The sequence below is a fragment of the Pocillopora damicornis genome, chromosome 2 (genome assembly GCF_964200805.1).
Source record: "Pocillopora damicornis chromosome 2, jaPocDami1.2, whole genome shotgun sequence".
NCBI lineage: Eukaryota > Metazoa > Cnidaria > Anthozoa > Scleractinia > Pocilloporidae > Pocillopora > Pocillopora damicornis.
In genome coordinates this window covers 23,567,297-23,594,956 of record NC_142671.1, presented here as the reverse complement: position 1 = coordinate 23,594,956, position 27,660 = coordinate 23,567,297, and the positions used below count along the sequence as shown (strand labels likewise).

General features: G+C 37.3%; 5 protein-coding genes and 1 long non-coding RNA gene across 7 annotated transcripts in view; 3 read left to right on the top strand and 3 right to left on the bottom strand.

Annotated features, from left to right (window-relative positions):
• The window catches only part of LOC149050386 (uncharacterized), a 23,491-nt gene extending 23,279 nt beyond the window's left edge, over positions 1-212 (bottom strand). Inside the window, exon 1 of the mRNA XM_089195174.1 lies at positions 137-212. The gene's annotated coding sequence lies outside the window, so the exon portion shown is untranslated. The remainder of the gene's footprint in view (positions 1-136) is intronic.
• On the top strand, positions 165-5,478 carry LOC149050385 (uncharacterized). The gene is made up of 4 exons (XM_089195172.1): positions 165-338; positions 491-875; positions 2,899-3,225; positions 3,982-5,478. Exons 1-4 carry the CDS (start codon positions 219-221, stop codon positions 4,593-4,595), a joined length of 1,446 nt encoding a protein of 481 aa, XP_089051298.1. The 5' UTR covers positions 165-218; the 3' UTR covers positions 4,596-5,478.
• A 502-nt stretch (positions 5,479-5,980) lies between these two features.
• LOC113664112 (C-type lectin) lies at positions 5,981-10,951 on the bottom strand. The gene is made up of 3 exons (XM_027180052.2): positions 10,729-10,951; positions 7,740-8,174; positions 5,981-6,840 (listed from the first exon to the last, which is right to left on the bottom strand). Exons 1-3 carry the CDS (start codon positions 10,772-10,774, stop codon positions 6,575-6,577), a joined length of 747 nt encoding a protein of 248 aa, XP_027035853.2. The 5' UTR covers positions 10,775-10,951; the 3' UTR covers positions 5,981-6,574.
• A 411-nt stretch (positions 10,952-11,362) lies between these two features.
• Positions 11,363-21,247, top strand: LOC113669606 (tetratricopeptide repeat protein 33). Of its 2 annotated transcripts, none has more exons than XM_089195170.1 (5): positions 11,363-11,887; positions 12,196-12,277; positions 12,407-12,538; positions 13,621-13,671; positions 21,109-21,247. In XM_089195170.1, exons 1-5 carry the CDS (start codon positions 11,658-11,660, stop codon positions 21,160-21,162), a joined length of 549 nt encoding a protein of 182 aa, XP_089051296.1. In that variant the 5' UTR covers positions 11,363-11,657; the 3' UTR covers positions 21,163-21,247. The 2 variants fall into 2 exon arrangements, with proteins under 2 accessions (XP_089051296.1, XP_027041507.2); XM_027185706.2 differs by lacking the exon at positions 21,109-21,247 and adding an exon at positions 14,090-16,735.
• On the top strand, positions 15,437-15,864 carry LOC149050384 (uncharacterized). Its single transcript, XR_016183321.1, has 2 exons — positions 15,437-15,573; positions 15,736-15,864. It is a non-coding gene; the product is annotated as an uncharacterized LOC149050384 (long non-coding RNA).
• LOC113679366 (alpha-adducin) lies at positions 17,304-26,476 on the bottom strand. Its single transcript, XM_027196666.2, has 8 exons — positions 25,945-26,476; positions 25,384-25,614; positions 23,269-23,319; positions 22,203-22,295; positions 21,716-21,814; positions 21,203-21,373; positions 20,010-20,330; positions 17,304-19,527 (listed from the first exon to the last, which is right to left on the bottom strand). Exons 1-8 carry the CDS (start codon positions 26,380-26,382, stop codon positions 19,150-19,152), a joined length of 1,782 nt encoding a protein of 593 aa, XP_027052467.2. The 5' UTR covers positions 26,383-26,476; the 3' UTR covers positions 17,304-19,149.
• Positions 26,477-27,660: the final 1,184 nt, after the last annotated feature.

Sequence of the window (27,660 nt, the reverse complement as noted above, 5' to 3'; positions counted from 1 at the left end):
GTTTGACGCCACGCACAAGCAAACAAAGATAATTAATCCATCATCAATGGGAGAGTTTCCCGCCAGCAGAGATTTCCGGTGTAATTTGAGTGGTATGTAATTTTATACTTCACAACACAAGCATACTTATACTTACGATAATAACTGATTCGTCAAACTTGCAGAGACAACCGTGCCGATCACACGAGGAAAATAGAACCGACTGACAACACTGAAAGATGGAGTGTATATTTTATCAAGTGGCATTAATTTTATTGACGACGCTCCTAAGCGAATGCGACACAAGGCCACACACCTCAAGAAAATTGTTATCTAATGGACAACCTCCTTCATTTGAGGCAAGTATCATGATGTTTACTAGTCTTAAACAATGAATATTGAAAGAGGTCAGTAATCTGGTACTTATTGAGCGTAAGTTAGATGGCAATGGGTCATGCGCCCTTGACACTCGCCGTATCATCATTCTCTTATTTTACTGAACCGATCGTAGGACTTTGACAGCAGTTCGCAAATTCGACAAATGGCCGAACGTACGTTAAAAAAACGCCCGCAGACAGTGAAGAGAATTTTAAGATCGTGGATCAGAAGAAAACCAGTTCCACGGCAGCCTAAGACGGCAGCAAAAGATGCACATCTGGCTAATCGCACCGCCTACTTGGCACAGATCAACAGTTTGCAGGTTCGAAATCGTCGCTATGCGCTATCAAGTTCCTCGTGGGGTCACAGAAATCTTATCTGGTATGCTAACGTACATCCCATGGCTGCAGCGGTTTTTACGGCGGCATTTAGGGTTTGGGCAGAAGTAAGTAGATTTACGTTCCAGCGGCAGTCTCACTTGGACGGTAACGTAGACATACAACTCAAGTTTCTCAAAAGTAAGTGACTTTGAAATCTACCTCAATAGCATGATTAGATGCAAGCTGAATTGTGCCACCTACCTACCGCTGCTGGCATTTTTCAATGACACTAATTTAGAAACAGCAATTAGTAGCGTCTCAGTGATGTGTATTCATTTATTTACATATATATATATTTTATTATTATTATTATTATTATTATTATTTGCTTGTTTTGCGTGCGTAGTTTATCTGATGAAAGACAGAAGAGTAAATTTTTTTCGTCCGTACCACTTTGTATATGTCTTGTACCCTTTTATCATCTTTTACATTCCTAGCGAATGAATATCAACACCAAGAGTTAATTATTCCGCCATTTCACAATATATTAAAAACTGACTGTGACTTTTTTAAGGAAATCTTTGCGTGCAAACAAGACTGGAGAAAACATGGAGAAAGACTGAGGGGGGTGGAAAATGCTTTATGGATGTTGGCTAGGGTTTTTTAAGGAAAACAAGAGAGCTTCAAAAATCTGTTTTCGTTTCCTACCACTGGATGGATTTGTCTTCGGTAGCCCCGAATTCAACTCCTGCACGCTTTGTAAATAGCCAACTGGTCTGCCTCCTACCAGTTGGGGTTTTTAACGAGTTTCTGTTCATTTACGATATTTGTTTCCTTATTTACAGTGTCCCCAATTAGCACAGCAGTGCTAAATACACTGACACTTAAATAAAGTTATTATTATTATTATTATTATTATTATTATTATTATTCAACTCCAGTTAAGCATCAGAGAAAGGGAATTGATCGAAAAACGTCATTTGTGCTGAATTTTTAGGGATGTTTTATCAATTCTTGTCTTGGAAAAGTCCTCTCCGCCTTTTATCTTCTTTGGGTTATTTTTCGCAACTTATCGTGTTACAATTTCCGCCTGAATTTCCGCTGTCGCCGGCTTTGACGGACAGCCAGAGCTACTCTAGAATGCTAGGAATGTCATTATGTGATCACAATTTTAAATTGAACTCCCTGACTTCCCGTTGGGTGTCGGTAGTTGATAGAATATACAAAATGGTGGCTTTTTCTTCTCGTGGTGAAAAAGGAAGAGTGCTCCTTGTACATGCTTTTACTTTCACTAAAAACTATGTATAACCAGACAAGGTTTTGCCAGACTCGCACCGTATGCTGACTGCCCAAGTATAAACTGAACGGAGTTAGAATAACAGCAGTCGTTGTTTTGAATACGGCTGTTTCGAAAAAGGGTACCGGAATAAAAGCATTAAAATGCACGCTTCAACCTCGAAAGGTATTGTGGGTAGTTTTCAGGTCACGTTGACCTCAGGATCTAATGAAATCTGGGAAAAACGTTACTGTAAGGACGAGGCATTGCGGGTTGGAGGAATTTATTTTTTCATTTGACTTATTAAAACATTGATTACTGGATACCTAGATTACTTTTCGAAACTGTCGCGTGCAATTATGTCCTTTTTTCCAACAAACTTTCTCGAAACAGCTGTAAGCATACAGTCTACGAGACATGTTACTCTTTGCACGCTTTGCTTAACGTACTCGATAGATCATTCACCTATTTGTCGTTATTTCGTCTGCAAGCATTTTGGCCTATGTTACGGATTTCCTCGCTTGTCTGCCTTTGCATAGCTTCCTTTCCTCTGGGAACTGTAGCTGTGGTCAATCATGGAAGTCACGTAATATGCCGATCAATGCGAAGTTTTAACATTCCCCCGCGCCACCCACGGGCATATGGCCGTCATCCGTGGGGGTAGGGAATTTGAACCTTGCCTGGCTGGGGTGGGGAATTTAGACAAGAGGTGTTCAATGTCAGCGAAATAAGAATAAGAAGGTGCGTAAGGTTAAAAGTTCACTTTCGCGAGCGAGTGGCTCAGAAGAAAAGGTTTACAAGACCCAAGTCTTAAGGCTTGCACAATGTGTAGAAAGTCGCGGTCGTTGATTTTGCCATTCACAAAAAAAATGGGTTAGAGAATGGTGTTCCGCTAATGCCTTTTATCATTTGTTAACCAAATTTCTTTTAAAAATCTGGTCTTAGATGGTCACAATGATCCGTATCCATTCGACGGTCCTGGCAACAGTTATGCGCATGCTTTCTATCCTCCTCATGGTGAGGTCCACTTTGACGCTGACGAGAAATGGTATGTCCCTTATACCCACTGCGCAGCATTCTTTGACAAAACCATCTCACCCGTCCAACCTGGCTGTAAAAGTTTATTTCGTGCCGCAGTTCATGAGATAGGACATAGTCTGGGTTTGAAGCATTCTTCTGTTTCGACTTCCATTATGTATCCAACCATAAGCCTGGACACAACAGACGTGTGTCTCGATGATGACGATATCGCGGGTATTCAGCGTCTTGCAGGTATTACTTTATACGTCCATTACTTACCATAAAATACATCGGTGGAATGTTATTCTTTTGTTGCACCTTGTTGGTCTAATTTGTGAAACTCTGTACTCTATTTGTCTTCCCTAATATAAAATACAATGTGTGCTATTTCATCGGTTTTATGGGTTTTAAACTGCTATCGGTTTCTTACACGTCGCCAAACAACGCCTAGAATAGATTGTTTTGAAACTTAGGTCAATTTTATTTTTCTATGCATTTTTGAGATTGGCGGCCATTATCTTCGTCATGTACGAGAGGCATTATTATGCGAAGAATAGATTCATGAGATAGAATACGTTTAATCTACTATTAGTCTCGTACTCAGTCCTTCCACGGTCAAACGGTAGAAAGTACATTTCAGTTACGCGGTAGGATCTAGGTGTGAGATTAACACACCATTTTAACTACGAATCAAGGCTACACAGGTTGTGATATCATCTTTACGTATACAACATATCTATTTTCGTTTGCTGCTTTATGGTGCGAATTGATTGTAGCAAACGAGTCACGCATGTCATGTTCTACAACTGTGTTTCGAGCATACAATGTACAAAGCGCGTATATATGACAGTAGTTAAAGAAATGATGATGATGATAAAAATGGCGGCAACTATAAAAATGATAATGATGTCGAAAATTACAGTGCAGGAAGTATGAATACCAATGTCTTTAATTCTGTTCTGTCATGTCATAATTGGTCTAAGTTAAGCGTTACATTCTCTCTCTAAGGTAAATGTGTCCCCAGAGTGAAAAGTATTTTTAGCTGGCGTAAACATCAGAATGGTGTTTGGGCGACTTACATCATGAAAGGAACAAATTACTGGAAACTTGACGCAGAAACTACCGTTTCTATGCCAACCTATCCGCTGGGTATAGTCAATGGATGGGTTTCTTTCCCAATGGACCCCGATGAAGTTTTTGATTATAGCACTGGGGACGTCACGTACATTTTCAAAGGTTCAGAGTATTGGAAATACTACAATTATGGAGACGTGATGTACAGAGGCTATCCCCTAAGTATAGCCGGTTATTGGCCAGGGATACCAGACAATATCGATGCTGCCTTTTCTACTCTTAATCATTATACCTACTTTTTTAAAGGTAACCAAGTTTATGAATTTGATCAAGGATTAGATACTACAAGTACAGGGTACCCGAAACTTACTTCAGAAGAATGGTCCGGTGTTCCTAACGATCTAGATAGTGCTTTCGTCGATAGGAAAACGAATACGATCTACTTTTTTCATCAAGATTATTATTACGCGTGGAACACAACCACACAAAGCACAAACCCAGGGGGCCTAATCGGTCATACTAAATTTTTTGAAATATGCGATATATAGATATAGTTTAACCCTGTTCCTCAGGGCTAGCAATTAATTTTCTCATGGCAAAAGATGTTAAAGAGTCCCTAATCCCTGTGTATAGTTGTAGATTACCTTTCAAGCGTTTGACAATAAGCAGCTAAATATTGAGTTTAGTATACATTGCTTTGGTACTGAAAGTTGTTACAAATTTAAAATGTCCATAGTCTGTGTTAAAGGAGTCGAAACAACCGCAACGGCAGTAGTGGATACGAATATCATGGTTGAGAAAAAGGTTTCATAGGCAATTCAAAACTGGTAACTCTAGCAAAGATTTATGATCATTAAAGTTTTAATTTAAACATAATTCTAATTTCCCTCGACCTTATCCCAACGAAGTGGTCGTTTTGGTTGTTTAGACTTCTCTTAATTTCAAGTGATATATAATATTGTGACGACGCAACAATATCGTTGCGCATCGACGCTGTTTCTAACAAGTGTTTTCTAATACGCTGCAAGAAACATAGAGACACTTAAGACAGTCAGTTTAACGACAAGAGGCTAATATTTCAAAAAACAGAACGCCTCGCTAAGGAATCGACCCTACTTGGCAAAAACTACATTGTCAAAATACCCGACGAACGCCGATCTTGCGTAAGAATTTTTTTAAATGACGATGGGCATTTTCAAGAACGTACGGAAAAGCCCTGATATGTGTCAATGATTATAAGGACTGTTTCATCAACTCAGGTATGTTAGTGTACATATCAAACGACGAGCACATTTCCCCATGACATGTGTGATATAGTGCATTTCATTTCAAATCATCTTGAGCTCGTCTCAAGCTTAGCTCGTGATGAGAGTGATCAAGATAATTTTGTTGCTGTTTAGAAACTGGAAATAAATATTTCTTTCAGAAAAAGTTGTTCCGTTTTCGTGAAACTCGACCCCTGCTATGTATATTTCCTTAAGGTTCCGTTTCGTTAGCCCCTCGGAGTGAATATTATCAAACTTCTCATAATATCACCCCTGAATCAAACATTAACGCCACAAGAAGAAATAATGAAAATTGAACTCGGTGGAGTGCAGTTTGGTCAGAAAGTATACTCGAGGGCGAGTTTGATTTGAAACCACGGGTATGATTTCGGATTTCAACTAGTTCAATTACCACTGTATTACATCCATTTTGATATTACAAAATTCAGTCGCTCAAATGCAGGAGTTTTTAGTCTACAAATATTTTACTGATCCAGTACTCAGCTGGTTTTTAAAAAGTTGCAAAAGCTGTCTTTCATTTTTCTGCAATTTGATTGGTTAAGCAAGCTCTTAAATCTGATTAGTTTTGTGTTTTAGCGAAGCTTTCTCATCAGCTGGGAAAAAGATGCGATTAAGAAAAAAAAGGTGCGAATCGTGTATGAATCGCGTGTATAAATCAAGTAAACTTTATTGTGACATAACCAAAATCTTCGAGCCCTTCCCCCCTTCGGTGATAAACTATGACCAGTCCGTTACGTTTTACAGTTTTCACTATTCAGGCACTTCTATTACTTCTGCCATTTACTTTATGAGGGCCTCGTTGAATAACACATCAGTGACGTTGGCTCCCTATCAAGATATCTTTATTATGACTTGTTTCAGAGCCACTTTATGTTGGAGGTCCCAAAGCGCAAATACTGTTAATCCCAATTTCATTGCTATTCATCAAGAACTAAAAAGCCAATGTTGACTATCGTTTTTGTTGATGTTTCAGGGCAACGAAAGGTTGGGATTTTTCTTATTTGAATCTGTTTACACAGAAATGCCTGTCAGTTGCACTGCAATGGCATTTTTACATCGTCCAGCAAACTAGTGTCAAAATGCCAAACGCTGAGTAGTCGAAACCATTCAGAGCCCCTTTAAATTACACATGATATGACGATAAGAGTAGCTGGTAGTTGTGAGTTTAATGGAATCAGTGTAGGATCGTTTAAGCAGCCCATAATAGTCTGTCTGTCACATGGTCCTCGTTGGTTTTGTGGTCAAACAATAGGGACAGTGTAAGTAGAATGAGACGAATGGATGATATCCAGCGGAAATTCCTCTGCCGTAGCATCATTTAGTTGGCATTCTCCCTCGCCATCCGCGTGCTGTGATTTATAATTGATTGATTTGCATGTTGGATTATTCATGCAAAGAAAAGCACAATGAATGGCGGATGACGTTAATTCTTCGTAAATCACATGATTAATGAGAGCATTCCACTCGTAGCTGATGAAGGATTGTTCCTTCTTTATTGCGCTCTTGTCTGTGGTGAAATGAAAAAAAGTGTGTTGTTTCAGGTGTTTATAGGAAGTTGTGTGATGTCGTTTAGGGGTGTGATATCGCTTAATAAGATATGCATACTCTTTGGACTGAGGCCATGAGGGTCGTTTTCATTTCTACGGAAAAACCATATCTTGTAAGAAAAAAGAGGAAAAGGTCTTTTCCACAAGAGGAAGGTATAAATTAAGAAGTATTCCTCTTCTCGAGTTTTAACCGGAATAACTAGTAAATCACTGCATTTTTTTCTATTCCTCCCATCAGCCAATTGCTCCATACTACATTAAGTTGAAACTTAGGCAGCCATCGTTTCTGTTAAATTGATTATTAGGGTTCGCGCCAGCCATTAATTAGCAACTTCAAGTGTGCGTCCAACTAAAAATAACTACTAAATTTGACACAGCCCTTAGTGAAAGTCAGTAATATACAACCTTCCGAATTTGGATGGCGCTTGTGACTGACAGCATGGTAATTAAATATAGGAATAAAATTAATGTAATTTGCAAACTATAATAATATTGTCTCAAACTTTGAACACCTGTTAAATTTTTGTTTGTTTGTTTGTTCATTGGCTTGAATCCTTTTCATTTTGTGACCAACATGAAATAACTGACGCAATAAGAGGGTGATTGATGTTTAAGTTTAAGGTAGTGAAAACTAAGTCATTAAACCAGGGGTTTACCGCAATGATTCAATTTACCCCCTCCCCCCCTTAAATTTGATGTTGTTTGTTAAAAACTGCCCCTATTTTCTAGGCGCTCCATTGAGTAACCACCCTTTTTCTTATAACTGCACCTATTCTGTTTCAGCGATAGCATTATTCGCAACGGACGTAGAGCAATTTTGTCAATTCAACTACTCTCTTCAAGTCACAAATCAGCTCACCTTTCCCATCGAAGGGCTGGGCGTGTGTAAGTTTACACACATATTCATACCACATATTACACGGTGTGCCATTCCATTTTCCACGGGACGACGACCCATCCAGAATTACACAATCGCTCATGTTAAAGCCATCATTAGGTTCATTATCTTCCCAGTTCTCATATGTAACAGTGCTGCCATCGCTCCAAACGAACACTCCTTCAGTTTTGTTGTCGTTAAGACCAATGAAAACGTTTTTGCCTCCGGCCAAAGTTCGCACAACTTCGTTTTCTTCTGGGCTATGAATTGACACCAGATTTGCTTGGTCCTTTTTACAAGCAGCAGAAGCGTTTGAGAAAGAGGCTTTGGAAGGAACAAACTTAAAGCAAGCTTTATTCCATTCTTTCCATCCCGAGTGACACTTAGCTGCCTTAGAACACCAAAAGAATCCACAAACTAAAAAAGAAGAAAAAGGAAAATAACAAAAAAAAAAAAGGTATTATGATTCCATGTGTCGTCGGCTATAGACTACAATAAGTCCTTGCTTTTTAGTGAAATCCGTCGCGCGGGTCACAAAAGAAATCAGTAAAAAAAAAATGTCAGTGCGCCGTGCAGAACTCTGGGAGTGAGGCACAAGGCACTAACATCATTTGTTTGTTTGTTTGTATTTTTCACTGATTTGTTTTCACTTGTACGACAGACTTCACAGAAAAAGAGGTTGCTGGTAGTCGACGTCAGTTATGCGAAAGTTTAATACTCGTGACCTTGTTCTGAAATGGTGCGAAAATAGAGGCAAGGTCTACAATATGGGAAATAATTGTGGGAAATTGTAGCAAATGCTGTTGGAAAGTGCTCAATACACAAGAGTGTAGAGCGAAATACAGTTCAAAATGACTAAAATGAAACAGGCATGATTCCCTGTAACTCTGAGTTTTGTGCTTACACACTCGTCCGACAGATTTAATGAAAAACATTCTTGTAGGCTAATTTATATAAATAAAGAAAGGTAGCTGCTGATTACAATAGGTTGTTGTTATATAATAGGTGAGAAAAACTTACTGAATAAAAGATCTGAACTTATATCCGAATGCCGTCACGAAAACAAGTTTTATCTAAAGAACATCTGACACTTTCCCGCTACAATAGACTTTTGTCAATATATTTACACCTACTGCCTCATTGTCCTTTATTGATACATCCACACCCATTGTAATTTTCGCTTTTTCTCACCTACTATATAACAACAACCTATTGTAATCAGCAGCTACCTTTTATATATAGATATAAATTAACCTACGAGAATGTTTTTCATTAAATCTGTTCGAAGAGTGCGTAAGCACGAAACTCAAAGTTACAGGGAATCATGCGTGTTTCATTTTAGTCATTTTGAACAATATGGGAAATATATATTTTTAGAACACTTCAACGGCAGTGCCGGTCATTTTGAGGAAAACGAACCGTAAAATATTTTCTATAATCTAAAAATCATTTTAAATTATCAAGGTTACCCTTCCGACGACACGATTTTATCTAATTTCCTGAAATATTTATGGTGTGTAATGAAATCAATAAAAATGGCTAAGGCAACTTAAACTATATGAGAAATTTGCATTCAAAGACATTTTCCGCTCTTTTCACCGTCGTGTTTTATAGGGTCGAACTGTTTTAACTGTTTTTGGATCTAACTCATTTACGCCAACACTGAAAAAATCAGTAATGTCGTGGTTCTGATCAAGGTACACTTTCAGGTTGGAATTCTGCATCACTGAATTATTTCAAAATATAGCTAAATTTCCAATGCGTATTTGTTAAATAAAAATCAGAATTTCCATTTTCTGTAACAGGTGAAAGCTTTTTATAGAAACAATTTAATATGTCCGGTCAAATAAAAGAGAAAAAAAACCATTTGAAGGTAACAATCGTCACCTTTCGGGATCTTTAAAACCTAAGAACGATCCAAATGTGTCATTGCCGGCTGTGTAATTACACTGAATGGATCCATAACACTAAATCTGTAACTCATTTACTTTTATGTTCATTACATTTTTAAAATCAAAACCTTTGAAAAACCATCAAGGCCTGTAGAGTAATTAAGAGCCGTATGAAACAGGAATATACCCTGGCAGAAAAGGAGGCACCGACATCGAGTAAAAAGGTCTTGTTTTTATATAAGTGCTCTAAGTTTGCGAAACTTAAGTTTTTATGCCTGCCACAACAAAACATAACAAAAAATAAACAACATCAACAACAAACGGATCAGAAGAAAACAAACGATCTCGGAATCAATTTTCAATTCTTTAACTCAGGTTTAACATCCTCGTTTGAAAGCTAAATTTCATTAAGAAGTCCGGTATAACTATTTCCTGATTAAGATCTGCATTCGGGCGATTGCAGGTAGACATTACCAAAGGAAAAAGACAGTAACATATTTCGCCTTACGAAGGCGAGTCAACTAATGCTATCTCACTTCAGCTTCAAAGCCAGCGGTAACTCATCGGTTCTCGATGAAAAAAAAAATTATTTCAGAGTTTCACATATACATCGTTCGGTTGTTAGAAAAACATTTTCAGTCTCTCATAGCTTCGTTTGGGCGTTTTCGGCAAATGTTTAGCTAAGAAAACTTGACATCTGCAAATTTGTAGCATCTGTCATTAAGTGTGCTTTTCTTGAATTTCCTCTGCGTTTGCCGCCATCATTTAATTTTTTTCACCAAAAAACCCACCATTACATGTTCGATGTTTTGATACGCCCTACTTGTCCCCCGTGAACCTGAAATCGACTTTGCTTGTTGCAATGTGTACAGCTTCCGTGAAATGAAAGCATTGCCCTTCCCTTAAGGATTTTTGCAGCTTTTCATAGCCGCGTAATTGTTTTTCTCTAAGGTCAATTTTTTCGTATGACCCGATTCACTTAAAAGCATTTCTTAACTCGCAACGTTCGAGATTGGATAGCAAGTGGAGAATGTTTAAAAGTGGAATAAAATTCAAAATGCCATAGAAAAGAGCCTTACTTGTAAACGCAACACCAACTGCTGCAATCCATCTTTGTCGGTTCATGCTTCTTTGGAAATGACAGTTAAAAACTTACTACCCTATTTCAAGTTAAAAAATATTACCTCTCCTATGATTTGACTTTGAAATTTATTCACAAAGGCGCCGCTCATGTTCGATGAAATGTCCAAGTAGATTCCGAAGTATCCGCCGTCAGGAACATTTACAGCATCAAAATTAAAAACACTTAAAATCGGTGACGTCAATGACAACACTTCTGGTTCCTTTCGCATCATCTCATTGTGTTCCAATTTAAGATCTTCCAAGGGATTAGAAATCGGAAAATGCTCCTTTTTTCCAGGTAAAATTTCCTTGTATTGTAAACTACCACAGAACCATATTTGATGTGGATGAAAAGTGAACCAGATGTGATAAAAGGTAAATTGTTATCACTTTTTTGGACATTTGTGGTGCATTTTGCGATATTAGAGCCCGATGAGATAAACCAATGAAAAGCGAGAATGAAACATCGTTCGATTTAGGCAGATAATAAATGTCACAAATCCATTCATTTCGACCACTCATGGAATCATTTGGAAATAATGTGCTTAGAATCAAAGGAACGTTGACAGAGAGTTTGCATTTCTTTGCAAGATAAATTCATGACGGAGAGAAAACTAAAAACAAAAGTTTTGAAGGGGGTCCAAATCTGCGAGAGGTGGTCCACATCCGCTAGCGGATATGGAACGGAGTTCTAAATGCGCGGGGGGGTCTAAATCCGCTGAGACACCAGTAACAGAGACCCCTTTGAAAGGAAGACGCATTTGGCAGGAGTTGCCTGCTTTACCGTGGGAGATCTGGGTAGAAGACATACCTGTGTGGTATGTGGTAAAGTGGAAAACTTACTAAGATGACTCAGCTGACCAGTTATACCGATTTCTCATAAATAATGATGGCGACGAAATTTGGCTGGAAGAGAAAATTGCCTCAAAATTTAGTTGAGAAAAGGGCTGCTGTATTCGATGAAACCAACGAAAATTCAGCGGATGGCGTAGAGGAACCATTTGAATTGGACTGGCGAGTCCTTTTAGTGAAAAAAGGTGTGAAAAGCATTGAAGATAGCGTCACCAAAAGCAAGCGGCTCGAAGAAGAAGGAGTTTCTCTCGCTGAGCAACAGAGGTGGTACTTTTAGAAATTGTTGTTACTTTGATTAGTTATATCTAAAGTAGAATAGTTTCTTCCCGTGGAGTAGCGTGTATATCACTTCATAGGCTCAGCGCCTCTCTGCGTACTTGGGCCTCCTCTAAATTGCTGTAAATGTTTTATTGCCTTGTAGCTTTTGCTTGCTTCTTCCTAACCCTTTAAAACCAAAGAGTGGCCGGAGATACTGATAATAGGCTATAACGGGTTTAGAGGTTCTTACTTAATCTTATTTGTCCTTAACTTTGATATTTATGCATCTTTATTTTCAATTGATGTTGTGACAGGTACTGGGAAGCACTTGGAAAATGGAACGAAGCGGTATTGTTGACTCCAAACAATGCAAAGCTTTATGAAATGAAATCACAGGTAATGGTACTTTTCTCCTCTCACCCTAGAATTTAAAAATTCCAGGGCTTAGGCTAGGATTTTAAGCCTTGGCTTATCTGTCATATGAGTTGTTATTTATATTAGCTTTTTTTTTCATGTGTAATATAGGTATTACTAGAACTACATGAGTTATTCCCTGCTATACAAGCAGCAGAAAAAGCAGTTTCTTTGAACCCTTGTTGGTATGTAGCCTATCAAACTCTTGGTCGTGCGCAGATGGGGTATGGTGATGTTGAGATGGTAGGTACCAAGGGTATCCCATTTTATTATATAGATACTGATGAAAAACCAGGATTATTCCTTTTACTGAAGAATCATATCTTCATCGCACGCAGTGAAGATACTATTTTATCTTTCATGTGTGAGGATATTGGTGTTGCCATGGTTACTAACATGATAAGTCAGTTACAAGAGAGCTTCCTGCTCAGGTGTGCAGCCAGTTCTTTTGACATTTCATCAGTGTTAATAAAATAAACAGAACATTACATGGCCGCTTGGCCAATATGGAATATGGATTTTATCTTCTTGTGCTGTGAGAGATACTTTCAGCATTCAAAGATAAAATTTGTACCCCTGTGCAGCCATGTAATATCCTCTACTTTATGCTAAATCTGCTAAATATGTCAATTGATTGTTGTATATAAACATTATCAAGAAATTGATAAATAAATTAATAGTATACCATTTAGATAGCTTGTGAAGTGGTAGCCAGTGTCTCAATTCAAAGCTCTCCATAATTTATCACAGAAAATCTGGGAGGAGTGTCTCTATGGGACAAAGCTAGGTATTTGGAATGCTGGGAATTTATTCTGGTGATCCTGAATCAACTCTGCCTAACCTCTTTTTTATTAGAACATTGAGCAATAATCACGCTAATCTGACCCTACATGTTTGAAGACAGATCCCTAGACACTTGATCACAAATTCTTAAGAAAACTCTTTACCAATTTTTTTATGAAATGTTATTGCATACAAGAATTTTGACGTTGTTGTTGAGAAATCTTGTTTGAGGAAATTCTGGTAGATGTTCCTAGCTTTTAATTTTCCAGAACATTATCAACATGACATCTAAATCACTATGTCTTTTGACATGTGATGTCTGCAATGGTATTCAGAGGAAGTTTCTTATACTTTCAGTAAAACTGCTAGGTAAGTTAAGCAGTTTGGCAATGTATCTCAATTTTCTTACTTTTAAGACCAGATTTGTATAGAAAGCTCCACATTTCTAAATGTTTTGGCTCAAAACAATGTTATAAACAAATTTATAACTGACAATATTTCATGTGAGTAAAACAAAATATTTGAAATGCTTTGTTCCATAGGGGGTGAAAAGCTTCTCAAAAGCTATTCTGTTACAACCTGATGAGTCAGAGGTAAGGAAATAATTGATCTTATTTTCTCTCTCAGTTATTATGTGCATGATCATTGGTCAATTTAATGGGAAGCATTTCACTGTACAACAAACTAAATTCAAAAATTTATTTTGAGCAATTGAAATCCTCCCCCTCTGCTTGAACCGAGAGATGCAATGACTATCTTACTAACCTCGTTTCTCAGCTTGCTTTTTCTGCGCCGTTTTATGGCCAACATTCTTTTTGCTTGGGCCATAGATCTGAGAGGAATAAACTTGGACAATAACTTAAAGTATGCACCTCAAACTTGGTTAGTAAGAGGTATAAAGTGTTTGATGGGGCATTTTTCACAATATTAGATAGATGCACAGTAGAATAACATTTCCTTATTTGCATCAATGCATTTTGTTACCCTGCTCAATTATAAATTCTTTTGGAGATGTGGTCAGAGGATTTGCACTGGGCCTGGAAACTGAGAGAACAGAAAAGGAAACAAGATGAGATCAAGAATAGTACAAATCCTTCTGTCCTAGAAAGCAAAGAACTCTTTGAGCTATATACCACAGACTTGGGACAGGAAATAGAGATGGAACAGACACCACTGAATTTAATAACCAAGGAAAAGTGAAATATTAATATAGAAAGAATGTATGTGGAGAAAAAATATTTGTGGTCAGGCAGTGAATATCTATTGACCTGCCAATCAGTAGCTCATAGAATGCAAAATGTCCTGGATGGTTGTTCCTGTAACTGATCAGTAGCCTTTTCAGTGTCACTCAAAACTTGTTTGTATATAATGCACATCACCTTTTGGGAGTCAAGTTACTTATAGTCATCAGTTGTGATAAGGAATGTACAGTGATAGTTTGAGGCCATGGAGCTGAATGGTTATAAAAAACATCAGGTTTACTTGCTATATTTCTTTAGCATTTAGGACCTGAAAGTGGATAACTTTTGAAAGCACTTAAATAATTTTTAACTGAAAGAACAGTGTGAAATTCCTATTCATTTATGCAGTCACAGTGTGAGTAGATGAGTAGCACAATCACCATACCCACTTCTGTAACATGTATGGAAAATGTGAAAATTGCTAGTTTGAGACAAAATCACTTCTTTAGGTCTGTTTTAAATTCACATTTACTATTACAACTGATTTATTTCAAACTATTTTATTTTTGTCACATTTGATTCAAATTTGTATTTACCCATAATCCCTTGTGGGTGTGGTCTTTTTCACAAATAATCAATTTCGAGTTCACTGACACAGTAAAAAGTAGAAATAATAACATTTTGTATTACATGGAGGCTAGTATCTCCTCAGTGAGATCAACTGGCACTCTAAAAACTGACTTTCTGCCTCTTTACAACTTGAAGATCACATTACCATTTTTCTCTTGGAAATTCAGCTCTCTTTTTGCGATTCTTTTCATTATATTTTAGATTCCTTAGCCTATTCTTTTCCTGCTTTTTCCTCCTCCACTCTTTGATCCTCGCAAGCCTTTCTTCCTTTTCGTTAACCATACCTCTTGTCAAGCGCACTTGAAGCGATATTTACAGATGGCTAAATCTCAGGAATATTATTGAGCTTGAAGACCCCCGACCCTTGATAACGTCGCAGAAACCAAAATAGAAAAGGTTACCAAGCAATTTTCGACACGGAGATGAAAAGATGAAGGCGAAAATGGCGGAGCAAACAGCAGATTTCATAGCGCTTTTGGTGGCATTTGTGGCGAGACTCCGTTCTCAATATGGCGTCAACATGGTAAAAAGCGTAGCGACTTGGTCGAAAGTGAATATTTTGGCCGTTTCTAAAGATATGGACCCGAAAACTTGGAAATGACAGGAGAAACTTATGAGCATTGAAGTGTGATCGATTTCGAAACCCGACTTTGCCGTGTTTGAAGTATAGTAGTGAAGGAGCAGGTAAGTTGATGAAAAATATTATTGCGTAATCAGGTTTTACAAAACCGTAGCGACGGTTTTACACTGATATTTCTCCGTTTATAGTCAATCCTTTAGACTGATTTTTCGTTATTTTAGAACACCAAGTATGAGCATTTGGTTAATGTGTTTTTGTTCCCACAGGATTCCAGTTCAGTCATTCTGCGGACAACAACTTGGTGTACTTCCAAATTCTGAAACCCAGCGTTACACAAAGGATACTTGAGAATGATGAATCTTTTCTATGCGTTTTAATAAACTTGAAATGTCAAAGTTTTGCTCAAATGTAGTGTTTATTGTGTGTTATCATTGGGTGTAATTTGTTTGCTCAAAGGAGCTTTCTTTTCAGTGAAAAATGTATTTAAAAAAATTTTACCACTGAGATTGTGTTACGCGTTACAACCAAAATTGGCTCGATTTTTAATCTTTCACGGGTATTTTCTCAAAGACAGTAATGTGGTTTTCTGATTTTTTGCTTTTAATATAATCAATAAGAACAACTTTACCTGTAAGCAAAGATTTGGCTTCAATGAAAATGTAAAACAAAAGAAATCATTGAAAGTTTGCAGTCAACCCCCTATGGGCATGGTGATTGTGCTACTCATCAGTACCAAAACATAAGAAAGCCTTGGTTAACTCTTTGTTCTTCACAATGATAAGATTCCACTTTAAATATTCCTCCCACATAATTTTCTGCTTCAAATCAGTGAAATTGAACTTGTTCATTCTTAGAGAGATTTCCAATCTGTAACACTTTTTGGATATTTTGTTTGTCTAAGCCAGGATAGCATTACTGAACATTTCCTTTTTCAGAAAAATCCTAGGTAGCCTTTTCTTCACTAGGTAAGGTAAGGTAACCCTTAAGTGATTTACAAAAATAGTTTATGGCGGTCAGCTGACTTGGTCTTGAAATAACTAGTCTAATTTATAAATGGCATAGGCAATATTAGTGTCAAAAGTAAACACAAATTAGTATTTTCCTTAACATGCTATCTATTAAAGCTTACAGAAAAATCCAAACTAAACCAAGACTGAACTTGCTCAGTCCTTTATCCCCAAAGAGCAACTGGCTTCTAATTTCTCCTTGTAGTATCACTATTGAATCAAATATAAAGGGCATGAGAATAAAGAGAATGATCACCAATTTAAGCTCTCGATTGTCAAACTATTTCTCGTAGTCAGTACCATAGGAAATGTTATGGCAACAGAATGGAGAATATTAATATTCATGTTAGAGTGCAAAGACTTAAAAGAGAAGTATACCCTAGAAACCAATATCTTTCCTTCAATGTCATGTTAGGGTTTATCTTTCACAAATCCCTTTTGGCAAAGTTTGAGGATTGCTGAGAGTATCAACTTGTTAGAAAGTCTTCAAGTGTGCTAACAGTCTAAGACAACAGTCAGCACCTAAGGCATCTCAACAGTGCAGAGATCAAACTGTTGCAGCTGTACTCATCACAAAAAATTAATCAGATTCACAGCTAGGTTGCTAAGCAAGAGTCAAAATGGTGCTTTCAGGGATCAATTTTCAACCGGATTTAAAGACAATTTGGGAAAGGTTAGATACTTCAGAATCTCAAAAGGCAATGATTGACACAATTTCTTGTGATTGTGTAAATAACAACTATCTTGTTTCAGAAGTAAAGTTCTCTTTAAACTTAACCTCATCACCTTGAGGGTGTCTTAGTTGAAATTAATTACAACTTCACCACTTGGCCTTTATAATGCTCTTTATTCATCACGTAAAACCATTACATCATTTAAATTCTTTTTTCTAGTCTCCATAACAACATTAAAGATAAATCCTACCCTAAAACTTGCAGTTAAGAGCTAGTGTGCTGACTTTGGGCAAATGATAAATTAGTAAATAGAACTATGCAGTAAGACGACCCTTGTACTACTTCCCTGATGCAAGATTTCATTAGACATTTCAAATTACTCCTTAAGGAGTACCTACTGAACCGACATTGGGTGACTTAACATTAAATTTAAAAATTGAAGATAAAGTCTCTTACTTTAACCCAGGACTGATTTGCCATCGGAACACACAATGCATTTGATAATTCTGTTGACTAAATATTTACTGCTAAAAGAAGCAACATTGCCTCAGCCTCCCAAATGCTTTTGATGGAACCAAACCTGGAGACAGAATGCAGACTTTGGTGTCTGAAGAGAGCCTATGATGTAATGGTATTGAATACTACAAAGAGAGAGAGATGGAGGAAACAAAGCTAAGCTATCAGAATTCAGTTACCACTCAAGGTTGAAAATATGCCATTTTCTACTCTATGTAGTGGACAACAGTGGTCCACCAAAGCATAATCCTTCTGGAGTACCATATGGCTCCAGAGTTTATCACAATCAAAAGATGTCAGAAATACTCTCACCCAGACTCAAGGTGAAAGGTGCAAGTTCACAATAATCATTATTTCACAAAAGAGAACCACTGAAAAGTGTTTCTTGGAAAAAAATGTCTAGCCTAAATAGCATATCAATACTGTTGGGTCACTTACCAACAAAACAAAACAAACAAAATCAAACTATAAAAATGAACCAAAGATAAGGCTGATCAAAAAGTAATTTACAAGAACCTGAGTGGTAAGCCTAGGATCACTAAACAATTTTTCTTAATTTCCAATCTATTTTCCTGTGACATTTGATGGTCACAAATCACATGTACATTTTGCAACTGGAAGTTTTGCTAAGCACACCAAAATCCTAAAATTCATGTCAGTAACAGACTGTTTCATCCTTAAGAAAACAAAAAAGTAAAAAATTCTGCAACCTTGTATGTTGTATGCAGGGATCCCCTTTAGTTCCATAATGAAATTATGTCAGTTTTAGTTAATCTTGCAAAGAGTAATTTTTCCACATCTCTAACAGTACTAGGTTAGAAAACTTAGCATAACACTGTGACTTCCCTTTATCAACATCACTTCATTTTAACATTCAATCTGATGAAGACAAACATGAACATTTTGATTTGAATTCTTGAGAAAAAGGAACCAAAGTTTGGTCTACTAATGTAAAATCAAATAATTAAAACCATACATGAATAAAATAAACCTATGTCTAAAAAAAAAAATTGAGTTAAACAATGTCAAAAACTCTAAGGTAATATTCTATGCCCACAAATAAAATATTGGACAAAGAAAAAATTCATTTGAGCTGACCAAACACATTTGAGGGGAAGCTTTGTTCACACAGTTTAAATGTAAAAATTATTATAACTATTGGATACCATGGTTTGTATGTTCAAAAATGTTTATCACTGTCTTAAAAGGAAAATAAAACTAATTTCTTCATCATCCTGCATTCCACATAAGATATTTAGACTTACTCTCTTTGTAGGCCTATATCACAACAATAAAGCTGGGCTTCTTAATTTCTGATCTCACTTCAGGGGTTACAATCCCCACTCGAAGATTTTGTTTAACTTTATACATTTGACAACAAACTGATTTATTTGTTCTTGAAATTTCCTATTTTAATGGAATTCCAACATTACCTCAATTGCAAATAAAACTTGGCCTGTTGTAAAGCTTGAATCACTGCACACTATTCCACTTTCTCTGCATCACTCTTTTCATACTTTGCTGGCCGTTCACCCTTCTTGCTGAACTTTTTCACCAAAGCATCTTTAAAGCTCTTCTTCTTCTTCACCTTTGTTCCCTTCTTTTTTGCTGGGCTCTCGGGCTCTGGTGAATCAGCACCTGGAACCAACAAGTCACCATCTGGACCATCCTCATCTCCAACCTCGGAACTCTTATCATCACCTGCTTCACCATTCACTTCTGTTGTGATTACGACTGTCTTGTGTGTGTACTCTTGTCTGATTTCCTTTGTCTCATCACCGTTGATTCCCTTCTCATGAGGCACCGACTCTGTGATCACAACTTTTGATGTTTTTACTGTCACTTCATTGTTCTCAGGGGCCTGTTGCAAGAGAGAGAACTCAAATGATGGCACAACATACAGCCCTTCAACTCCCAAGATAAAATGATTTATACTCCCCTCTAGAAGCTACAGATTTATTTGTAAATTAGGTACAAGAATATGGAAAACAACTCCTAGCTGATGAGTTTGGGTATTCTCATACCCTGTTTGCTGGATAAATATATGGATGCTATGAAGGAGAACTAGCATGTTAATCACTCTGGGAGTGTAAGGGTTTAACTTAATTTCTAACCAAATGATGTTGCAAAACGATTTAACTAACTTCTAACCATCACAGAATAACATTAAAGATTTTTGTTTCTTAACTGTTATTGACAGGAATATCAAATGCAACAAATTTCTCAAAGTTTTTGCATGTCAGACAATCTTAATGTTCAATCAAAGTTTGAAGTATTTCAAATACATACTGTTAGGCTTTCACTAGACAACTTGAAATGCTACAGGAACACTTATTTCTCTACCTGCTCCAAGTCCTTGTCAACTCTTTCTGGTAAAAGATCCTTAATTGTCACGGGCTCGTCACTCTCCAACTCAACTTTCTCCTTGTCCTTCTTGTACTCTGTAGACTTCACTGGGGTGTTCAGCCATTTGACACGGTTTCTGTAAGTGTTTGCACGCCCTGTAGAATGGGATCTTTTAATTTGTCCTTGTTCAATCTCGGGTGTATAGTACATCTTTGCTCGTGTGGATGACACAGTAGATGGAGTGGTCACCTCTCTTTCTGCAGGTTTCTCACCATGGAACACTTCAGGATTTCTATACACATAGCCTGTCTTGTAACCCTATAGATGAAAAAACAAACCACCCCTTACACAATCAATCTGTTTGTTGGTATTGGATAAATATTAAATCTTTCCAAAACATTTCTTGATGCTAAATTGCAAAATTTGTTGAGCTTAACTACAATATGGATTGGATACAAAACATGTGATTTTTCCTAGCACTACAGCACCAATACTACAGTCAATCAATTGAATTTTGTAGAACTTCAGGAAACTGTTATCTGCTACTTAGTATCTTGGCAACTTGATTAATGCTTTGAATTTTACTGCTATACTTCCATCCAATCCTGATTTTCATCACTCACTTGTCAAACTCAAACCTTAACTGCTCTGGGAATGTTCTATTCGAGAACACGATTTTCTGGGAAATATTTGGACAAATTTTCATCCAAATTTTCTGGTAATTAATTTTGCAATCCTTTGTGCAATATACTATTTGAAGGGTGTGCTGTTTTTAACATATTTCATATGAGGTACACTGCCCCATCCCAAGCATTGATTGCATTAAACAACTTTAATACCCAACAGTTATAGCACTAAGTAGAGTCTGAAAATGCGTGAATCAAGTATAAATATCTTGTAATATTGTATGGATTTTTGGACAACAGCTGGTTATTTTAAGAACTCTATAAAACCTATCCACAGCAATTTTTATGCAAGACCTATCACAAACAGCTTTTTTACTTATACCAAATATACATGAAATAGAGCAGCTGGATGATAAATTACTTGTTAGACATTTTGTTTTGTATAATTCTTACTTTTGGTTTTAATTTAGACACGACCTGTAGCCTTGTCAGAATATGGCACAACTTGTAAAAATACTCCCTGACACTACAAAGAGATATATATCCTATGAATTGCCACATTACCATTGAGTCCAGTAGACGCATCATTGCTTCAAACTCCATTTCTCCTCGCTTCCACTTTATGTCACCAGAGTTAACACCACCTCCTCCTTCTTGGGCTGTCTCAACCACTTGCTCTTGGGCAAAATCTTCACACTTGATGAGGTTATCAATTCCAACACCAACAGCTTTTATCTGCAAATATAAAAATGTCATAATGATTGTAAATAAATAGTCAATAATATAAATTATGACTGGTAGAGCTACTGATGTATTATGCTTGTATTCATACTGTGTGAATGACAATAAGTGTTCATGTATTCCTGGAATATGTACATGTTCTGTTTCATAGGCAGCCTGGAACTAGCACAGGTAAATGATAATGCACAATGGGTGTAATGACCACATTCCAATACTTCATGTCAGTCAAGATTTCATTTGAACTAGACCTCCATAAGCCATTACCAAAGTAAATTTAAGACTGCTGTTCACATTGTAAATCACTTTAATAAACAGGAGTCAAAAGGAATATCTCACCTGGTTGATGCAAGCCTTCACAGCATTATGTGCCAGGTAAAATGCTTCTTCAATGGTCTCTCCACAAATGACAATACCATGGTTTCTGAGTACCATTACCTTACAAGAGAAAGCGGGTTGTATTTATGTCAGTTTTAGTGGTTTTCACCGTAGCGTGTTTGTGAGTAAGACAAAAAAAAAAAATCTGAATCCTGAATCCTTCCTTTGTAAATTGTGGTTGTTAAACTGCCAACAAGAGTTACAAACTAAATCACTGTTGCCACAGGTCAGGAAAAAGTCAGGGAGAAATAAATTTCTTCAATGTCAGGGACAAGTCAGGGAATTTACCTGGAGTCAGGGAAAAAGTGAAATTTTGAGTTAATAGGAGGTCACTCATCTTGTTGTGACCCCTTTCATAATGAAAGATGGTGACATTCCTTTTTGCTTGAATTTGATGTCAGATTTAGTACATTGCAAGCACATGCCATTAAATTCTGTGGTAGTATACCTTGCTTTCTTCACCAATGTCCTTTGCTATTGACTCCTTTTCTTCTTCATTTGTAAAAATCCCTCTAAAATCATGGTAAGCTACTTCACCCAACTGTAAACAAAACAATTAAAAAAGTGTAAATTCTCTCTAAACTGCTGTTGGTAAAAGGAGTTGTTTAGTTTTTTCCCCCCCCTACATGAATTCAAAGTAGCTTTCTTTTAAAAACAAGCTATGTGCATGAAAATTGCCCCTGACACTTTGTATTTTATAAGCATCAATATGTGATATGAAATTAATCCAAATGCAGGGCAAGTTAAATGGTATGCACCCTTTAACTCCCATGAGTGACCAATGAGTGACCAAGACAGAATTTCTCCTTACAGTAAAAATACAACATCAAGCAGATGAGTGATGAGAATAAAGAAATATCAATTAGGGGATCATAAGTTGATCCAATACCAAATTCTCCAAACTAACATCACAAGAACTGTATGGCAGACTGTAAGGAGAGTCACTAATGAGATCTTGGGAGTTTAAGGGTTAAGAAAACAAACCCTGTATTAATAAGCGTCATTCAGCCAGTTGTTGATTCAGACAAGAAAATGTAATCAATTGTTCTAACTTTCCAAGATGAAAGGGAGTTGGTATGGTTAGTGTAGCATATACATTGTATCCTAATTCATACAGTTATCTGAAAATAATGATAAATTCAGACAGTGTTTTTGCTGCAATAATGTGAAGAACTAGCGTCAATGTTCATAGCACATACCACTTGGACCTTACAAATTTTGCCAAAGAGAATGTTTTCCTTCAGACATATTCTCCATTCAATCACCAATTTACATGGGAGGGGTCTAAAACTTAGTCTGGGTGAATAATACCCCACAACACCAGACATGTGACACTTTCTTGTCAGAAATTCAAGAAACAGTAGCACCTCCCCTTCAAAGCCGAATTGTGTGAAACCCACATCACTTTGATTCAGCCTCAACCTGTTCCCTCAGCATATTCTAAAATACTTATCAACATACAAAGATGCAAAGCTGAAACTAGAATGGAATGCAAAATAAAAGCAAGGACTCACTATTAGAGCTTCTATGGAAATGGGCAGAAGTCCACACTTCATTGCTGATACCTGGAAAGAAGAGAGTATGTCAAATGATCTTTTTCACTGATTTATGTCCACCAAGAAGCAAGTTGGATAGACATATTTGTGGGCTAATGTAAAACAACAGCCACTCATCGACATGCAACCATTAACACATCTTTATTTAAAGTGCATCATATGCAACACCCTGAAATGCACATGTATTCCTCTCCTAGCTACATTATAAGTGAAGCTGTACTTTTAATATCTCTTACGATAAACAGTGTCTACATCACTTTTATGAAGCAATGCTCAGATTAAAAATTGACAAATATTACACTAGTCTCAATGGATTACTATTACTATTATGGATTGAAATAACAAAATATTCAGTCTCTAGTGGCTTGGAAAATATAGCAAATACAGTAGAATGGATCAAAACACAGCATTACAAGAGCAAAGCATCTTATCATGCATGACAAAGTGGAGCAACAGTTTTTTTTTCGGAAAGAATAAAACAGGATCATAAAATCTCCAAGAGTAAATTTTTTGAACAAGAGGAGAACATCTACTGGTTGTGCTTAAATAATGGCACAATACTCATTATTATAGGATAAACAGGGTGAAGCAATTTCTGATGACATTTTGGTTAACTTTCTCCAAAGTTAATGCCAGAGCTGGTTTTAATAAGTCAAGAATACACCCAAAACCAAGAAAACAAAGTAGATGTGCATTAGAAAAACCATCAAATAGTGATTTCAATATTTTCTTAATAGTTTATGAGGAATGCATCCAATGTACACCAAATAAATCAGGCAAAACAGTCCAGCAAAATATTGCTCTCGACTCATTTATATATATGAACAAATGCTCAAAGACAAGTGTCAAATTAAAGAAGGATAGAACGTGTTGAGAAAGTTCTAGAAAATTCATGATCTGACCGTCAAGTGGGAAAGTCACGATTATCAACGTAAAGCCAAATGTATTTCACAACAACAATTTAACACAAATTATGAAAGGAGATTTCTAGAGGCAATCGAGTTAAGAAAACCTAATAGAACTTGGATATCCGAAAATTACTCTCGGCACGATCAACGAAGATGTTTAATTTATAGTCTTTTCCAAAACATGAATAGGAGATTTATTCAAATCGAACAACCCTGGTCTGGCTCGAGCAGGTGCTAAACGGCAAACACGAGGAACTGGGCTGGAACCAGAGAAACTTGACCCAACGACTCAGTTTTAAACGGGCACTTGTGCTCTAGTCAATACTACAACTGTCGTTAAATATATATTTTAAAGAATCTGGAATGATGACGAGCTACGCCAGTGTTACATTTCCTTATCAATATAATCCAACCGCAGTAAGTCTTCAACAAAGCCTCGATTCAACTGCATTCTGTTATCATTAAAATTTCATTTTTAGTAAGCTTAACTTTACATTTGATTCCACCTTTTTCGTGTCACCGAACATAGATATCACTGTTTCAGGGAAAAATAATTCTCGCTTCAATATCGACTAGACGAAATTCAACCCAAAATTCGATAGTAATCTGATGACAGGAAAATGTACTATTTTCTCAACGGAGTCTTCCGCCCAACTAGCTTCCAATATCTTTAATTTTTTCCCCAACGTCGGCTTCATCAAAAAGTTAAATACAGATTTTTAATCTTCTGGGCAAGGGAAAACTCCAGTGAGCGATTACTATAGTTTATTTTTTTGGCACGGGAAGTACAGTAATGGTAAAATTTGACATTTGGCGATGAGCGCGCAGGATTCGAAACCTCGAACGGTTGTCAACTGTCTCAAACCTGCAGAAATGGTAGACCCCTGCAGTTGATATGACAAAAGTCACGCGAAAAAGACAGTTCAACCGTTTTTACTTCATTACGGTTAAGTTAAATCTATCAGCAATGTAAACTGACAAAATGGACAACACTAATTTCACGACCAAGTGCAGTATCGACGGAGAAAATATGCAGCGCATACCGAAATGACGTATCAAAATTGAGGCCAGTTCGTCAGAACCTTGCAGTGCAAATTTACCCAAATGTACAGTAGTTACAAGAAATAAAACTAGTTTTTATTCCTGTATAAGCAAGAACACTTACGGCTACAACGTCCGCTTGGTGAAGATGTATAATCGCCCTGGCATCTTTTCTGGCACCATGGAGGGCAGAATGCAACAACATACCAGCTTTATTCACACCGAGATTGGTGCTGCCTTGATCAACCACACTTCCATCCGGATTGACTTTAACCAGACTGGACGCAGTCACTTCACTGTACATGAGTCCAAATGGATGGATCAGGAAACTCTCTTGGTCCGCCGAGGGGCGAATCTGTCAAAATAGAAATCCACATCAACAATTGTAACAAACAAGTATTTGTATCAGTGATTCACTACTCCATACAGCCAAACTATCTACCAGAAGTGCGCCACTGCATTCACCAGCCAATACAACCACCAGAACAAATGAGTTTTCGAATTCGTACACCGCTCTAAAATTCTGGGGGCCTAAGAATATGGAGTAACAACTTAAACCAAGGTAGTCACGTATGCGTCCGTGGCCATGAAGGCCATTGAAAACAAACTCGCGCGCGAGTCAACTAACACAAAACAAATACTGCCGTACAGTTCACTAGAAGACATGAATTTTACGAGTACTCACCGTTATGAAGCTATACAAACCACTGTTCCATCCAAAAAGATCGACTAAGCGGTATGTAGCGGCCAGTTTGCAACGTAATAACCTCTCCTGTTTGGAATAATTCAAAGTATCGGAACCTCTTATGTCTGCTATTGGAGTGACTACAGCAGACATGCCTCCTCCATAGTACGTGCTGGAGGGAATCAAAAAATCTTGATATGTGCGGACGCCTTCTCCACCACTTTTGGGACCATTCTGAACGTAGTTTTGAACAAGATCTTCCAGTTCATCGCGAAGAACCTTGTCATTCAGAACAAGAGAAACACGCTGTCGAAGCTTGAGACCACGAACGTCGCGAACGACATCTTCAGGCCTTCGCACTGCTCTCCCTCTCGAAGGGGCGCTAAATCTCCTCGCTTTACCATCCATTAGCGGTTTGTTAGCCTTCCCTGTCGACATGTTGGCCACTTCGGCTTAGGTTGTGAGGCCAAACCGAGAAAGAAATGTTTTCTAAATGGCGATCACACCTTCGTGAAACGCCCAAACCACGCGCAGAAAACTCAGGAATAGACAATGCTCATGCGTTACGCTCGAAAAAATGTAATGTAAAATTTTATCTCATTGGTTAGGAGGAGATCACGTGGTAGTGATTATTGATCGCGCGTAAGGAAAACACGCACGAAGACTTGTAAAAAATTTTCATTCAGGTGATGTTTGCTGAAGAAATCGCGCTTTAAGAGCATAACGAGATTACCCTCGCAGTTTCTAAGGACCGTTCTGAAGAAGATTAAAAAAGAACTCGACGGAAGAGAATCATTTTATTTTGGAACATGGCCTTGCTCTGTATCTGTGGAATTGCAACCAGATGCGTTGCTAGCAAGGTTCAAATGTTTGAAAATCGATCCTGTGACAGATTTGATATTTTTATTTTTTTTCACCATTTCATGACATCGTTCCTAAGTATCCTTTCCGCTTTTCTTTTTTTTCAGTCATCAATGTCACGGCCGTCGTTCAATGTGTAAGTCCATTTCACACGCGAAAAAAAGTGAAGTAATAATGTGGTCTTAGGCAATTTGGCCTTCGTGTCGGATGTTTTTTGATCGTACATTTTTAGAAGGTAGCACAGTAGATATCGATCTGATTGGACACTTGTTCTTTTTTTTAGCGCGCATGCATTATTTACCACAATTGAAGTTAAGTAGCCAGGAAATTTTTCGTTGACAATGCGTTGTGGTGCGGCGATTGAGAATATCAAGGTAAGCGATACTTGTCACCTTATCAGACACGCCTTCTACTTTGAAATCGGGTGGCACTCAATATGCTCTTACGTTGCCTAATAGCCGAGTTTGTCAAATTCCACACCCTAATTTGATTTTCATGTCAACCCTTTCAAAAAGTCCGAGTTTAAATTTTCATTGGGGAACATGATCGTATACCAGTGCTACGGAACAAAACAGATGCCTTAGGCCCCTGTCGTTTAGAGTAAACAAAGCATAATAACAATTTTTTTCTCGAAACACTGCCATTTGCGGTCAATGTTTATTTATTAACTGAAATACTTTCGAATTTATCAGCATAGAAAGGAGGCTTGCTATCTATTGCTACAGAATTATACGCCTCAAGAAACTGGAATACTCGTTATAGTTTCGCGAAAGATCGCGAACAATAAATGGGTCAAGAGGCAGTTGATGACCTTTTACCATGTGCGCGAAGCGCGTCCGTCACGTTTAGGGAACA